At 37.7% G+C, this 14,661-nt stretch overlaps 3 protein-coding genes across 5 annotated transcripts in view; 1 reads left to right on the top strand and 2 right to left on the bottom strand.

The window, feature by feature from the left end:
* The window catches only part of LOC112056438 (microtubule-associated serine/threonine-protein kinase 3), a 79,740-nt gene that overhangs the window by 45,900 nt on the left and 19,179 nt on the right, over positions 1-14,661 (bottom strand). For all 3 annotated transcript variants that reach the window (XM_052889287.1, XM_052889286.1, XM_052889285.1), the window contains exons 2-4: positions 10,142-10,224; positions 9,043-9,117; positions 865-998 (exon numbers count right to left, since the gene is read on the bottom strand). In XM_052889287.1, coding sequence (XP_052745247.1) covers positions 865-998; positions 9,043-9,117; positions 10,142-10,224 — 292 coding nt within the window. The remainder of the gene's footprint in view (positions 1-864; positions 999-9,042; positions 9,118-10,141; positions 10,225-14,661) is intronic.
* On the top strand, positions 4,833-7,173 carry LOC128199481 (uncharacterized). The gene is made up of 2 exons (XM_052889291.1): positions 4,833-5,191; positions 6,542-7,173. Exons 1-2 carry the CDS (start codon positions 5,014-5,016, stop codon positions 7,156-7,158), a joined length of 795 nt encoding a protein of 264 aa, XP_052745251.1. The 5' UTR covers positions 4,833-5,013; the 3' UTR covers positions 7,159-7,173.
* Positions 5,188-7,701, bottom strand: LOC128199480 (uncharacterized). The gene is made up of 2 exons (XM_052889290.1): positions 7,238-7,701; positions 5,188-6,316 (listed from the first exon to the last, which is right to left on the bottom strand). The coding sequence occupies exons 1-2, from the start codon at positions 7,528-7,530 to the stop codon at positions 5,425-5,427; spliced, it is 1,185 nt and encodes a 394-aa protein (XP_052745250.1). The 5' UTR covers positions 7,531-7,701; the 3' UTR covers positions 5,188-5,424.

Below are 14,661 nucleotides of genomic sequence, written 5' to 3' on the forward strand. Positions count from 1 at the left end.
ATTAATACAACATATTTTAAATACTTAATTATTATTGACATTAGTCCGACATTACGTACTGTGAAAATATTGTTACCGAGAGCCGAGTCTGGAGAATGGACTAATTAACCTCATGGCAACATGAGAAATCGTAATCAGCATGGTTTTCTGAGTTCTAAACGGTAAACAGAATGCGGTCGTCGAATTATGCACATTCAATACTTCACAGCGCCTGCTCTAATATATTATAGGAAAAAAAAATAAGTCTCAGATTACAAAATCTCTTTTGACCGTTTTTTCATACTACTATGTTATGGACAATATAGAAGGTAAAAGGTCGTAGCTCATTATAGCCACCTGGGACACGACCCGCACCGCTTCGTCGATAGGCGTCCACTTGTCAGTTGGATCACAATTGGACGCCGCGTTTTCACCAGTGAACCTCGCGGGGTCAACGAATTTCCGAATAGTACTTCATGCGGGACAATCATGCCAACAGCGAGCTATCATCGAGTGGTCCACTCACAGTCCGCGCGAGCGAGGCGATCCGATGATGGTACGGAGTAAATGTAGTGAGCGCATGTCCATACAAAACCATACGAAGAATACTAACCACTCCAGGCGAGGCGATGCGGGTCGGGGTGGCTCTAATGAGCTACAATCTTTAACACGTTCGCTGCGGCACTGATTTTCCTGTACTTACCTCTGATGCGTTACGAGGTTTATTGACCTCTTACTAAAACTTTGTTGTGTTGTACGAGGTCCATCGACCTCGTAACTCTTGAAGGGGCTAGGTATACAAGGTCAATTGACCTCGTACGGCAGCGAACGTGTTCAATTCTAAAAAGAATTTTTGAAATTGATGAAACATAAGTGTATACTCACAACTCCTTTCCCCGTTTCACGCTTGACGACAGGAGAGCGTGGTGCAGTGGGTGCGCGTGGTGGGCGTGCCAACGTGGGCCCTCCGCGGGGGACAGGGGGCCCGTGCCCGGTGAGCTGCAGCGCCCGGACCCCACCTGGGGAAGAAGGGCATCTTGTGTTATATCCATCAAAACTTAATGGGTAGCAGACGGCCTTCGTCACGTGGCACAATGGTACAGACGGAGGTTAGATCCCCGGCTGGGCCGATTGAGGTTTTCTTAATCCAGGTCTGGCTGGTGGGAGGCTTCGGCTATGGCTAGTGACCGCCCTACCGACAAAGACGTACCGCCAAGCACCAAGCACTTAGAAACCGAAAGGGGTGTGGATTTTCATCCTCTTCAAATTAGACCGCTTGCATCTTAGATTGCATCATCACTTACCATCAGGTGAGATTGTAATCAAGGGCTAACTTGGGAAAAAATAGAGTGATTCTAACATCATTTTGTGGTAGAGGAAACATCTCGAATACGTCCCAGGACTTGTGACTTGTGTAGGTTTAAGGCATCCCTTTAGAATGCATAACACTCACCTCCCGTGCTGCACAAGTTCTCCATAAGCAATTCATGATCAAGAATCAAACCACAAAATATTATCCTAATCCAACGGCCTCCAAGCTTCTTTATCATTAAGGAATCCATCAATTATGTAGTAACCTCGACTTAGTAAGTAAATGTTTTAACACCTTGCTTAAACTTATGCATTGCCAGGTTCAGAACTGTCTTGGATATTACTATAGAAGAGTACACCTAGCAGCAGCAAAAAAAAAATAATAAAAGATTCCGACGAACTGAGAACCTCCTCCTTATTTAAAGTCGGTTTAAAATAGCCTGCAATGATGATACTAAAGTGTTTTCAGATAGCATGGGCACGGTGACAGTTGCCTTAAGACGTCCATAATACGTACTATTATCACGAAACGCGGCCAACTTTCAAGAGCCAAACAAACTGTCACCCGCACCATGCTATCTGTAATTTACTGATACCTACAAATACTTATTTTAGCTTTAGTATTAGTATTAGTATTTTGTATTTCGCACTAACATAGATAATAAACTAATAATTACTAACACTATATGATCAATGGCCTGAAATAAACAGATTTTTTTTTTTTTTTTTTTTTTTTTATTTTTTAAATATATTCCTTTTTACCACCAGTTTGTAGTCATCATAAAAACCTAATATTACGATAACATGTCATTGATGAAAGATAAACAAAAAATCATCATTGGAAGGTGAAATTGTGTTCAGTTTACGTAACACACAAATAGAAATGAGGAGTTAGTTGGAGTGTCGTTTGATAAGCACTTGGCTCGGCTCGTTAACGAAAACAACGTAACTGACTCGTGATGCTTCGCAGCCTTGTCATTGTGAATGTTATTTAGATAAAAACTCGAAAAAAAAACAACTAACTTCAAAATGTGCATGTTATACTGATCATGTTGAAGACGTTTTTCGTCCTTAGTTTTTTTCGGTTTTCAACAGCAGTTAGTTAACTGCAGCAAGTCCTTTATTAGAACGGATATCCAGAGTTCCTTTTGTATGACAATAAAAATATATAATAAACTTCCTCATAGTCTAAAAGAGAAGCCCTGGTCAATATTTAAATGTAAAATTTATAATTTATTATTAAAAAAAAAATTATTATGACATTCAAGATTATTTTATGGGCATGGACATTTTTTAACATATTATTTTGTAATTGTGTCATTGTATTAATTTAGTTTTTTTTTAAGATAATTCATACACCAGTTATGGTAAAATGTATAAAGGCTCCATTCTATAATATGTACCATCATGTTAAACCCACATTTTCATGAATAAAATATCATTCATTCATTCAATATCATTCATTCATTCATTCCAAAGCTGCGTTAATAGAATCTTACCAAATTTGGCTAGGCACGGAAAACAACACGAGCGGAGATGAAGAGTTAATGATTGTCAAGGGATTCCTTAACCCTACATTATTGATCACTAGTCCTGGATTTTGCTCAGAGTTTTTCTCTCTGGCACGCAATGGACCCAGCACCCGCACGGTGAATTCATGGATATTCGTCTCTCTTTTCAATATTTTTTTAAAATATGACCAATATTCCCATTCCCCTCAAACTAATCGGGAAAGATTGTGCTAGGAGTGGGTACGACAATAGACCACCAGGGTGAGGATTGAACCACCACCCCTCGATGATGAGTCCAACCGCTCTTACCGTTGAGCTATTGAGGCTTATCACTATCTTATCCCCGTATCCCACGGGAACGGGCACTAGTTAAACCGCCAGTTTACTAGTGATTTATATACAAAAAAATAAATCTTAACAAGTTAGCAGGGATTCTTCACGACACATAAAGGAACAACCTGTTGCCTCCACTATACATAAGAGTCGAGCAAAACAACACAAAGCCTTCTATCGAAAGGTTACGTAGGAACAAAGCGAATGTGAAGAAAATGTCTTCAAGTCTTTTGTTGTAAGCTTCGCGAGATTTTACAGCTTAACTTGTTTTGTTCACCGTACTTTTGGATTCAAACAATTAAAATTATATTTTGTATTTTTTTAGTCTTGAACATACAGGGTGTCCCGTAAATATTACGACATACTCTACAGGATTATAGCTGACATCAAGGCCTACTAAAACAACGCAATATAAATTTTACAGTTTTTAAATTATATTGACTTTTGTATAAAATACAAAAATCACAGTGCAATTTAGTCGTACCATGTGCTGAAAAATTACATAAACGTTGATTTTAATGCGTGTTAATTATTTTTGAATAGTTGCTGCAAGTGATGAATGTATCAATTTTTCTGCGGCAAAGAAAGATTTTTCCAAAAAAATGTTTTACGATATTTTTGTACGTACTTTAAACGGTCACACTGAAAAAATATGTAACCATTAAACCGATTAGGATGAAATTTGGTACAAACATAAATTGCACTTTGAAGCAGAACATAAAACATTTTTTATCCCAAAAAAAAACATAATTCCCACGGGATGCGTAAAAAACAGAATTTCAGGCAAATGGAGCCCCGGATGTCCGTTAGTTCTAAATAAAAAAAAAATACACGTTATGTTGTTACAATTACAGTGAATTAAAAATAGAAAGATTTATTAAAAATATCTATTAAACACACATCGTCACTTACCATTAAAATTGTCTAACATTTAGATATAATATAAACGCCCGGAAGACAGATACAAACAATCTCAGTAATCGACGACGAAATGTAAAGATGTAGGAGTTGTTATGAAGTAGCGTGTTTATTTTGGCCCGAGTGCTGAAAATAGCACTTTGTAATATTTACTAACTTCCAGCTGTTACGGAAATAGGCGACCTTTTCACTAGATTACGCGTTTCGCGATAGCGATGTTGATTACATACAAATGTTTCGTACTAACGACGCCCCACGGTTTCAGCCGCGTAGTTCCCGTTCCCATGAGAATACAAGGATAAAATAGCCTATGGCACTCACAAATAACGTGGCTTTCTAGTGGTAAAAGAATTTTCAAAATCGGTTCAGTAGATTCAGAGATTACTTACCGCCTATACCACCACATACTTTATCTCTTTATTATTATAGCAAATATTTTAGTTTAAATAATAAATTCATTAAAAAATTAATTTTCAATCAATCATAGATAATATCTATATAATGTCTATTTTAGCCTTTTTTAACAACCCACTAATGGCAGGCATCCACATATTCTAGTATAGGAGAAGCTTAGTATTAAAACCCACCAGAAGCTCCAATTCGGATTGGCAGACTTGGGATTTTGTAACGATCACTGTCAAACTCAGACCAATTATTGTATAGGACCTGCCTCGCTAGACGTTACTTTTCTGTTTAATCAATGTCAATGATCTAATGCGTTAATAAAAACTGTCTCTATAGAATCGATGTTAAATAGTTGTAATCGTGTTCGTCGGTTTAGGGCTTGTACACAAAACTGCGATGCGACGTCGCATCGCAAAAATCTGCGAGCTCCCTCTACGCATCGCAAGAACTTGCGAATTGATTCGCATCGCGCATTCCTGCGATGTTGCGTCACACTTGTTGACGCCATTTTTAGTTCGCTCTGGGACAGCGTGTGGGCAAGACGTGTACTTTAAAAATGACAGAATACGACGTTGATTTTTTAATATCACTGATCGAGGAGCGCCCTGTTCTTTGGGATACTAGTAATGAAGATTATAAAAACAAATTCATTAAACAAGATGCTTGGAAGGACGTGTGTAAAAGTTTATTTCCAAATTTCGAGGAAAAAGAAAACAATGAAAAAACTAAACTTGGTAAGTACACAAATACATTTATTAAGTAAAACTTCTTTTTACTTTTTACTAAAACTACCTACAAATCAAACATTCTATTCATATAAGCACAAAAAATATTCTTTAAATTGTTTACAAATGTTTAGGCGTCGACAGCGAGCTACTTTAATGTTTTACGATGTGATCCTTTTGTACCTGTTGTATTGACTTATTACCTAGAACGCGAGCAACAATGCAAGCCGCATTGTATATTCTTAAATTAGTTTTAGTTGCCAGCTTAATGCTCCAACTTCACTAGTAAAGTAATCCGAATATTCGTTTCTAATTATATTTGCACTTACCACCTGACTACCTACATTCAACCCTTGTTGAAGTGGTTGTAGTTCGGAATTATCTATGATCATTTCAATAGGGGTGTCTAATTCATCACGGTTAATTACAAAGTTATGTAGTATGCAACAAGCCTTAACAATATCTATTGCAAAATCATATGAAACGTTAATGGGCCGGTGAAATATTCGCCACTTATTGGCCAGTATGCCGAAAGTACACTCGACATATCTTCTTGCCCTACTCAAACGGTAGTTGAATACTCTTTGTTTAACAGACAAATGCTTGCCAGAATAAGGACGCATGACATTATTCGAAATAGAAAAAGCTTCGTCTCCGACAAAAACAAAAGGAACCGGTTCTTGAAAGCCCGGTAACGGCCTTGATGTTGGTGTAGGCAAATCACCTCTCATCAGTAAGTCGTACAGTTTCGTGTTGTGGAAAATAGTGGAGTCACTTTCCTTTCCATATGCGCCTATGTCCACATAGATGAATCTGTATTTCGAGTCCACAATAGCCAACAAAACTATTGAATTGTAGCCCTTGTAATTAAAAAAAAGTGATCCACTTTTTGGGGGACTACGAACACGAATATGTTTCCCATCAACGGCTCCAATACAGTTAGGGAAGTTGGCTTTCTTGTTAAAGTCCGCAGCTATTTCTTCAAACAGCTGTTGTGTTATTTTTGGTATGTTTGCATTTAAACAAAATTTCCATATTGCATTACAAACTACTCGTATTATCTTAGCAACTGTACTTATTCCTCGATAATAATCTAAATGTATATTTCTGATTTCATTTCCGGTCGCTAGGAATCTGTAACATAAATAGAAAAAAAAGTTAATTTATATAACATACTTGAAAAGTAAAGAACACTAACCTAAAACGACATAAACATACATAAATTATTTTAATTTATTTAATTGGTAGACAACGCTTCTAGCGTTAAGTTCGCCTATTCTGTACAATTGGTATTTGATGAATAATAAAGATTAATAAATAAATGAATAAATTAAATATTGTCTATTTTTTTTTTTTCAGGAAATTCAGTAATACAAAGATGGAGGGGGATTAAGGATACCTTTAATAAATATGAAAAGAAACTCAAAGATGCAAGTAGGTCAGGGTCTGCATCCAAAAATATAAAAGAATACCATCTGTACAAACAATTACAATTTCTTAAGAAAAATTTGCAAAATGAGACCACTACTAGTATAAATGATTCAGAAAATGAGCAGGATAATCAAGAAGGTACATCTAAAACACGTTACCAAAGGCAGCCACCAAAACGAAAGATGGTTAATAATTTTGAAGATGATATTGTAAAGATTTTAAAGGAACCTGAGAATAGACACATATCTTTTTTTAAAGGTATTCTACCATCACTTGAAAGATTAGATGACAATAAAACTCTAATCTTTCAGAGCAGAGTTCTTCAAATTTTAACAGAATTGCATCAACCTCATGGCTACTACTATCCGAATAGCAACTACCAGGGTGGCTATCAAACTCAACATTTTGCGACATCTCAACAAACGCCACTGATACGTCCACAGTCATCTAACATACCAGATCAAATTGATTCACCCAGTAATGATTTTTCTAACTCAAGCATATTAAGCACACTTTCAACTGAAGAAGACTTCGATTTTTCGTAAATTTTATGAATTGTAATATTTTAAAAACTCTTTTCTCAATAAAAACTAATGTAAACAATTATTGTTTTACTTTACTTACCGGATAGTGAGGCCAATCATTTCCAGAGGCATAACAGGAATTCTCCCCTTGTACGATTGTTTCTGAAGATATGGTGATAATAAACTTAAAAGCTCTTCGAATGAAAATATGCTCATTCTAAAATACTCGAAAAATTTTTTTTCGTCGGTTTTCAAAGCTTTATATTTTAGAAGAAAATAGTTTCCAACGGGATTCATAATAGTAATAAATGGATGAACCCAAAATCTTCTTTGTTTCTTTTTCCTGTATCTCCTAAGCAATAATAAAAGTGCACACTTCTTTTTACGATCCATGTCACGACCTGTTTTCAATTTAAAATACGTTTAGTACGGTTAACGGTCGTCGAAGAAATGGTCGCCCTGAGAGACGCCTTGCCGCACGAAATCGCATCGCAGCAATTCGTGTCGTAATTTTTTGCGTTGCGAATTCGCATCGCGTCGCATCGCAGTTTTGTGTACAAGCCCTAAAGAGCTCCGCAAAAATACCTCTTTGTGTAATTGAATTGTGTAAAAAACGGGCAAAAACTTCTAGCTTAGTATTAGATATATACCAAATCTAAGCTCATTTTCCTCAGAAAATGACAGAAAATTTTGTTCGTGACTATGAGTGCGATACAGGTCCTTCTATAATTAGTCTGAGCTGTCAAATGATAATGAAGGGACCAACGGCACAAGGGTTAACCTGCTCTCCGAGGCACGGGGGTGTGAATACACCAAATTTACCAACTCCAGGCTCACAGCTCAGTATTTCATAATCAAGTTTTTGAACCCAAGACCTTGAGATCAGAAGACATGCTGGCTAACCACTGAACATTGCGTCCGTTGCGTCATCACAATCACGACGCGATTTTATCACGAAGTTGACATATTGCACAGACTGAAAGTTACGATCACAAAATTGATTATCGTATCGAGAGACAATTTGCGAACATAATATCTGATCAATTTGACTTCTCAATATACATGTCGTGATGAATAACGAATATGATGGTTGGAAACTAGATACGCAATGCTGTTTGTTAAATTTAGAGCCGGAACATATCTGGCGCGAGTCTGACAAAGCAAAAAACGTATGTAATCTGTACATTGCCATTTCATGCCATTTCATTTTTTTAATCATTGGGCAAGCGTGGTGGACTATTAGCCTCTTTTACCTTTCAAAATGAGAGGGCTCATTTTGAAAGGTAAAAGAGACTCGTGCTCAAAAGTGAACCGATTATGGGTTGCTAATGATGATGATGATGAATAATTTTAAATAACTGGTTATTAAAATCATGAAAATAAATTCGATTAATTAAGTTTAGAACAATTAGATATAGTTAATATATTTTGAATAAGCAGTTTATAAAAAAACAATAAATAATTAAAAATAAAAAAAGTTATGGTTATGGTATGGTTATGGTTATGGTATGGTTATTGTAAAGTTATGGTTATTAATATTGGTCATATTTAAAAGATATGGCATTTTTTTTAAAAGAATATTTGCCATATCTTTTAAATATGACCAATATTCCCATTCCCCTCCAACTAGTCGGGAAAGACTGTATTAGGAGTGGCTACGACAATATACCAACGGAGTGGGGATCGAACCACCACCCCTCAGTGATGAGTCTAACCGCTTTTAATGTTGAGTTATTGAGGCTCTTATTTGTATGTTGGTAAACAGTACATATCAAGGTTGGCTGTAGTATAGACGCGTTGCAGACGAGCGATCGGCGAGATGACCGCGCGTAAGCGAGGCGTATCCGTTACGTGTGCGAGGCGTAATAATGAGTTTCGTCCTTTAATAGGACAAGTTCAACTTACCACAAGCGACAGTCTGTGGTGCGGTGTCGGCGGCGGCAAACGGGACGGACGTCGTGAAACCGTGCATGGCTCTTTCTGCGAACAAACAACTTTATCAACTTATGTTTTGCTATAGTAGGAGAGCCGAAGAGGGCATTTTCGCAGTTACTCGAGCGCGGCAGATAAACATAAGGGACTATATCTTGCACGTTGTTGAGTACCTCCAGTCCTCCACCAAGTATATGAGCCCCTAGTATTGGTACGTTTAGGGCAACCAAAAAATAAACTAACTTTAGATATACTCAACCAGCACGTCAGATTAGATAAGATAAGATAGGTAAGTAGTTAAAAACTGCACATTTCGAAAATCTGGCGATTTGAGCGTAACGTAATGGATTGGGAGAGTTTCAAAGTTACAAAATAAAACTCAAATAAAAAAATATTTTAGTTCTCGAGTTACGGGCGCGTTTATTTTTTTACTAATTTTGAAGGAAATAACCTCCTTATTAATCGCTAAAATTTTCTGACAATTTCAGTAAGTCAAAGTAATAAAAATTGCTTTTAAAGTCTGTACTTTTTATTTTCCACCGCTAAAAGCGAAAAAAGTAAATAACCATTTATTCTTCCTATAATTTAATCTACCAAATGCAATCGATCGACGACCTCGCGGGTTTACCCGCGTATATATTTCTAACTAGCGGACGCCCGCGATTTCATTCGCGTGGAATTTAGTTTTTCACAAATCCCTCGAAAACCATGTATTTTTCCGGGATAAAAAATAGTCTATGTGTTAATCCAGGCTATAATATATCTTAATACCAAATTTCAGCTAATTCTGTTCAGCAGTCGAGGCGTGAAAGAGTAACAAACATTCATATCATCAAAATCATCAGTTATCGCAAATCTCAAGAAACCATGGATTTATTCGGGATAAAAAGTAGCCTATGTGTTAATCCAGAGTAAAATCTATTTCCATTCCAAATTTCAGCTAAATCGCTTCAGTAGTAGCGGCGTTAAAGAGTAACAAACATCCAAACATCCATACAAACTTTCGCGTTTATAATATTAGTAGGATTTCTAATGCCGGATCTAGAGACCATGAAAAATCAAGTAAACTTACGACATGGATGGACAGCGTGGGCGCGGACTTGCCGAGTGCGGATCGGCGCATGCGCACCAAGTTAGTGCGCGCTTTGCTCGCATCTGTCAACAAAACATGACATCTATTAGAAAAAAGAAAGAAAGACAGGTACACAAAGAAAGATAAGTTAAAAGCAGATGGTCCAAAATTGTATGGAGCCCAGGATCAGTCATTGTACCCTAGCGGAAATAATAGAAAAACTATTTTTGATGATACAAATCTACGAATTTACTCTAATTCTTTCGAAATAATATTCATTCTCTCCCAAGAAATGTAACACTAATATGGGTAATATTGGCGGATTGATGACGTTTTCAATGCAGTAGTCGATTTGACGTTTGCTGTCAATTGTCATGTCATAGTTGCTTTATGGGCGCCATCTTGATATAACTCAAAAACTTGGGTTTTAATTTTATTTCTTTCTATTTATTTAGTTAGATTTATTCACTTATTTAGATTTTAATAAGGTCCTTGTATTTATTTCAATTTTAATGATACGGGGTACATGATAATGGACCTGAAATGGACCATCCATCATCTTCCAAATCTCTCAACACACGAATAAACTGACATTCAGGCGTAGGATGCGAACCATAATATCACGTGATGAGAGAAGTCTGTATGAGTGTGTGTGCGTGTGCGTGTTTGTGTGTGTTACTGGCCTGCACTTAGTTTTTATACAACACAAACGTCCAAAATATACTGATTTGATTTTTTAGACTTTATTTACTTATGAGACTCAAGGGTTGAAGAAATTATAGACAGTATGGTCTATAATTTCTTCCAGCCGATAGTTTCGGAGCCAAACATACAATCAAATCTTACCTCTTTATAATATTATTACAGGTACGTATAGGTAGATTAATCGTAAACATACCTACTCAAAAGCAATTAAATTAATTACGTTAATGATGAATAACAGCAACTAGTAGATAGGTACGTAGCGAATACCGAACTAGACAGCGTTCCAAAATAAACACACCCATCGCGCCACGTCATCCGCCATGATGACATGCCCACGGGATTTTATATAGCGACTGCGGTAGGTGTGGCAGAGGCGTGGGCTATTACGTTTGTGTGTTTGTGTTTATCTAGCAACTTAAGAACGACTTATCTAGCGCAGTGGGAGTTTCGACTACCTCCGTGGCGCAGTGGTATGCGCGGTGGATTTACAAAGACGGAGGTCCCGGGTTCGATCCCCGGCTGTAGCGATTGAGGTTGTCTTAATTGGTCCAGGTCAGTCTGGTGGGAGGCTTCGACCGTGGCTAGTTACCAAACTACCAACAAAGACGTACCGCCAAACGCTATAGAGGATTTTCACCCTCCTCCTAACAAGTTAGTCCGCTTGCATCATCACTTACCATCAGGTGAGATTATAGACAAGGGCGAACTTGTAAAGAATTGGATCGTGATGAATTTAGTAAGTAAGAAGGTTTCAAAGAATCAAATCCTCGCCTCTCCACGCCCTCCCGACCCGCACGCAACATCGGGAGTGTTACTAACGAAGTTGCAAAACTATACACATTGTATATTTTCGTATTTAACAGGCAGAATATCTACACTTTTACACTTGCACTGGTCATCACTCACCATCAAGCGAGCCAGCCAAACCTGTCCACAAACTAGTATCACTTTCACCGCGTTCTCACGTCGCAGAAGGTAGTTTATAGACGTGTGTTAGGTAATTGGGAGGGTTGGCACAGAGCCATACAAGATCAATAAAACAAGTTCAAGGTGCAGCCATCGGTTTAGAGATACCGAGTAGGGTTGCCATGTGTTTGGGTTTTCTCGGATTTGTCCTAGTTCAGAGGGAGTTCGCACAGGAACAAGTTTTATATTATAGCTTGGCAATTTCGTTGATAACACTCCCATGATATGCGAGCGACGGGAGGGGAAGTGCGCAGATATGAAGCCGTGCGCGCGGGGCATCGCTACCGCCCATTCCGGTCTCCGCGGACCATCGGGAGTGTTACGAACAAATTTGGAAAGCTATAGAAGCGGTTGCGGGAAAAGTGAAATTCCAAAATGCTTTAAAATCTCCATAATATTATAAAGAATTGTTTCCTTCTTTGTAGCGAATATGCTCCTAAACTACTGGATAGATTTAAAAATTCCTTCACCAATGAAAAGCTACATTATCAGTGAGTAACACAGACTATATTTTGTCCCACTATTCCCACGGGAACAAGAACTGCGCGGGTGAATTCACGGGTAGTCCGCTAGTATACCACAATTATGTCATTTTGGTCATAGCAGTTTCAAATAAGAGCTCTGTGGTCATCGTAATAACAATCAGTTTTATTTTGTTTAAAAATATATAATTAAAAAGCTGATTAATGACAATTTTGACTATTGTTTACCCTATTATTATGTCCGGATTTTGAAGCTCAAACTCCGGTCTGTATTATTTTGTCCTGGTTTCCAGATTTTAGAGATGGCTATTCTACCGAGTAGGTATACCTACTTGGCGAATAAGCGCGCTCCATATATGTGTAGAGCCGTGACGAGAGACTGATGTGTCATTCAATATATTTAATATCCATATTGATAGCTAAACATATAATACACATGAAACCCGTGTTTTAGGTATCCATACCTTATAAGGAAAAAGAACCCTTATAGGAGGGGTTGCGAGAATAGTAAAATTCAAAATGCTTTAAAATCTCCATAATATTATAAAGATTTCTTTCTTTTTTTTGTAGCGAATATGCTCCTAAACTACTGGATAAATTTAAAAATTCCTTCACCAATGTTAATGTCTGTTACACACAGACAATGTAGCTTTCCATTTATGAGTTATTGAGATAAACACCCTTTATCTCAATAACTCATGAAGGTACCATGTTTTTCGATAATTATAATATTTTAAAAACTATTGTAACCCACAATTCAGCAAACAAATTATTATTAACTAGAGAACGCTCGCGACTTCGTCCGCGTGAAATTCAGCTTTTCACAAATCCCACGGGAACCATGGATTTTTCCGAGATGAAAAGTTGTGTTATGTGCTAATCTAGAGTAAAATCTATTTCCATTCCTTCAGCCCAATCGCTTCAGTAGCCGCAGCGTAAAGCAGGAACAAACATACACACAAACTTTCACTTTTATAATATTAGTGTGATATTATTATTATTATTAAGTTTAGAAGTTTACTCAAGTCTTGGGGCTAGACTTGAGTAAACTTCTAAACTTAATAATAATTATTTTACAGCGTGATATTATCACGCTGTGAAATAATCACACTTTTAAATTAACTTAAAAAACATACGGAAACGGAAAAAATATTACGCCGTTTTAAACGTATATTTCGACACTCAATCATTTAGTACAAACGATGCCACGGACATACTTCGTCGTCATCAACCCATATTCGGTTCACTGCTGATTCGAGTCTCTTCTCAGAATGAGAGGGGTTAGGCCAATAGTCCATCACGCTGGCCCAATGCGGATTGGCAGACATCACACACGCAGAGAATTAAGATAATTCTCTGGTATGCAGGTTTCCTCACGATGTTTTCCTTCACCGATTGAGACACGTGATATTTAATTTCTTATAATGCACACAACTGAAAAGTTGGAGGTGCATGCCCCGGACCGGATTCGAACCCACAACCTCCGGAATCGGAGGCAGAGGTCATATCCACTGGGCCATCACGGCGGACATACTTAATCTAGTTTTATCAGCATCTAAGGACATTATGTGATTAAATCTCAATTAAATCTTACAACATTGTCTTTAGTGCGACATTTCTATTCTTGCAAACTTAAAACTTCATCGAGTACATGAGTCGAAATAATGGCATTTCATTGGTTTTAGAACGTAATTATTCAATTTACAGTAGGTATACAGTAAGCCTTATTTGTCAGCTGTCAGAGAGGTAAAAGTTTCAGCCGAAAAAGGTTTTGATTTTTTATTTTTGTTTGTTGATTTTGTTATTTCGTTTTTATTTGCGAGTTATTCCTCTTCTGTGACACTAACATGCGCCAAACGACATATCTCGTAAAGAGAAATGGACAATTTTCAACTAGGGCTTGGCAACTTCGTTCGTAACACAGATATAAGAGGTAACTAGATTTATAAAGTGCCAATTCTTTGTATTGAAACCAGCGTACCCAGGGGCGTGACCTAAATGGCTGTTTAATATTTAGTGAAAAATGAAATATGACACCCTTACTTTAGAGTTGAATATTATTTATTCCTTTTGTCACAGAACAAAACAAGACTGCTAGTACATGCGCGGACACGCTTGCGTTGTTCCGCACACCCGGGTGTACGCGGGCCACGCCCCCTTGCTACTTCTATTAGGGTTAGCTTTTAGCGGTCTCTGTTCTGTGGTTCGAAACACTCCCGACGTTGCGTGCGGGGCGGGCGGCGTGTAGCGATGAATGAAAACCCCACGACTGATACACGTCACTTCCCCGCACGCACGATTTCACACCCGCGCATTCTTTCCGCCCGTCGCCCGCATATCATGGGAGTGTTATCAACGAACCTGCCA

The sequence above is a fragment of the Bicyclus anynana genome, chromosome 25, assembly GCF_947172395.1.
Source record: "Bicyclus anynana chromosome 25, ilBicAnyn1.1, whole genome shotgun sequence".
Classification (NCBI taxonomy): Eukaryota; Metazoa; Arthropoda; class Insecta; order Lepidoptera; family Nymphalidae; genus Bicyclus; species Bicyclus anynana.

What these genes read in the sequence shown, in the direction of transcription:
- LOC128199481 (XM_052889291.1), top strand. Translation starts at nt 5,014, where the DNA reads ATGACAGAATACGACGTTGATTTTTTAATATCACTGATCGAGGAGCGC. An exon ending in CAATGAAAAAACTAAACTTG is followed by an intron (nt 5,192 to 6,541) that starts GTAAGTACACAA and finishes TTTTTTTTTCAG; the next exon opens with GAAATTCAGTAATACAAAGA.
- LOC128199480 (XM_052889290.1), bottom strand. Translation starts at nt 7,530, where the DNA reads ATGGATCGTAAAAAGAAGTGTGCACTTTTATTATTGCTTAGGAGATAC. An exon ending in ATGATTGGCCTCACTATCCG is followed by an intron (nt 6,317 to 7,237) that starts GTAAGTAAAGTA and finishes TTTATGTTACAG; the next exon opens with ATTCCTAGCGACCGGAAATG.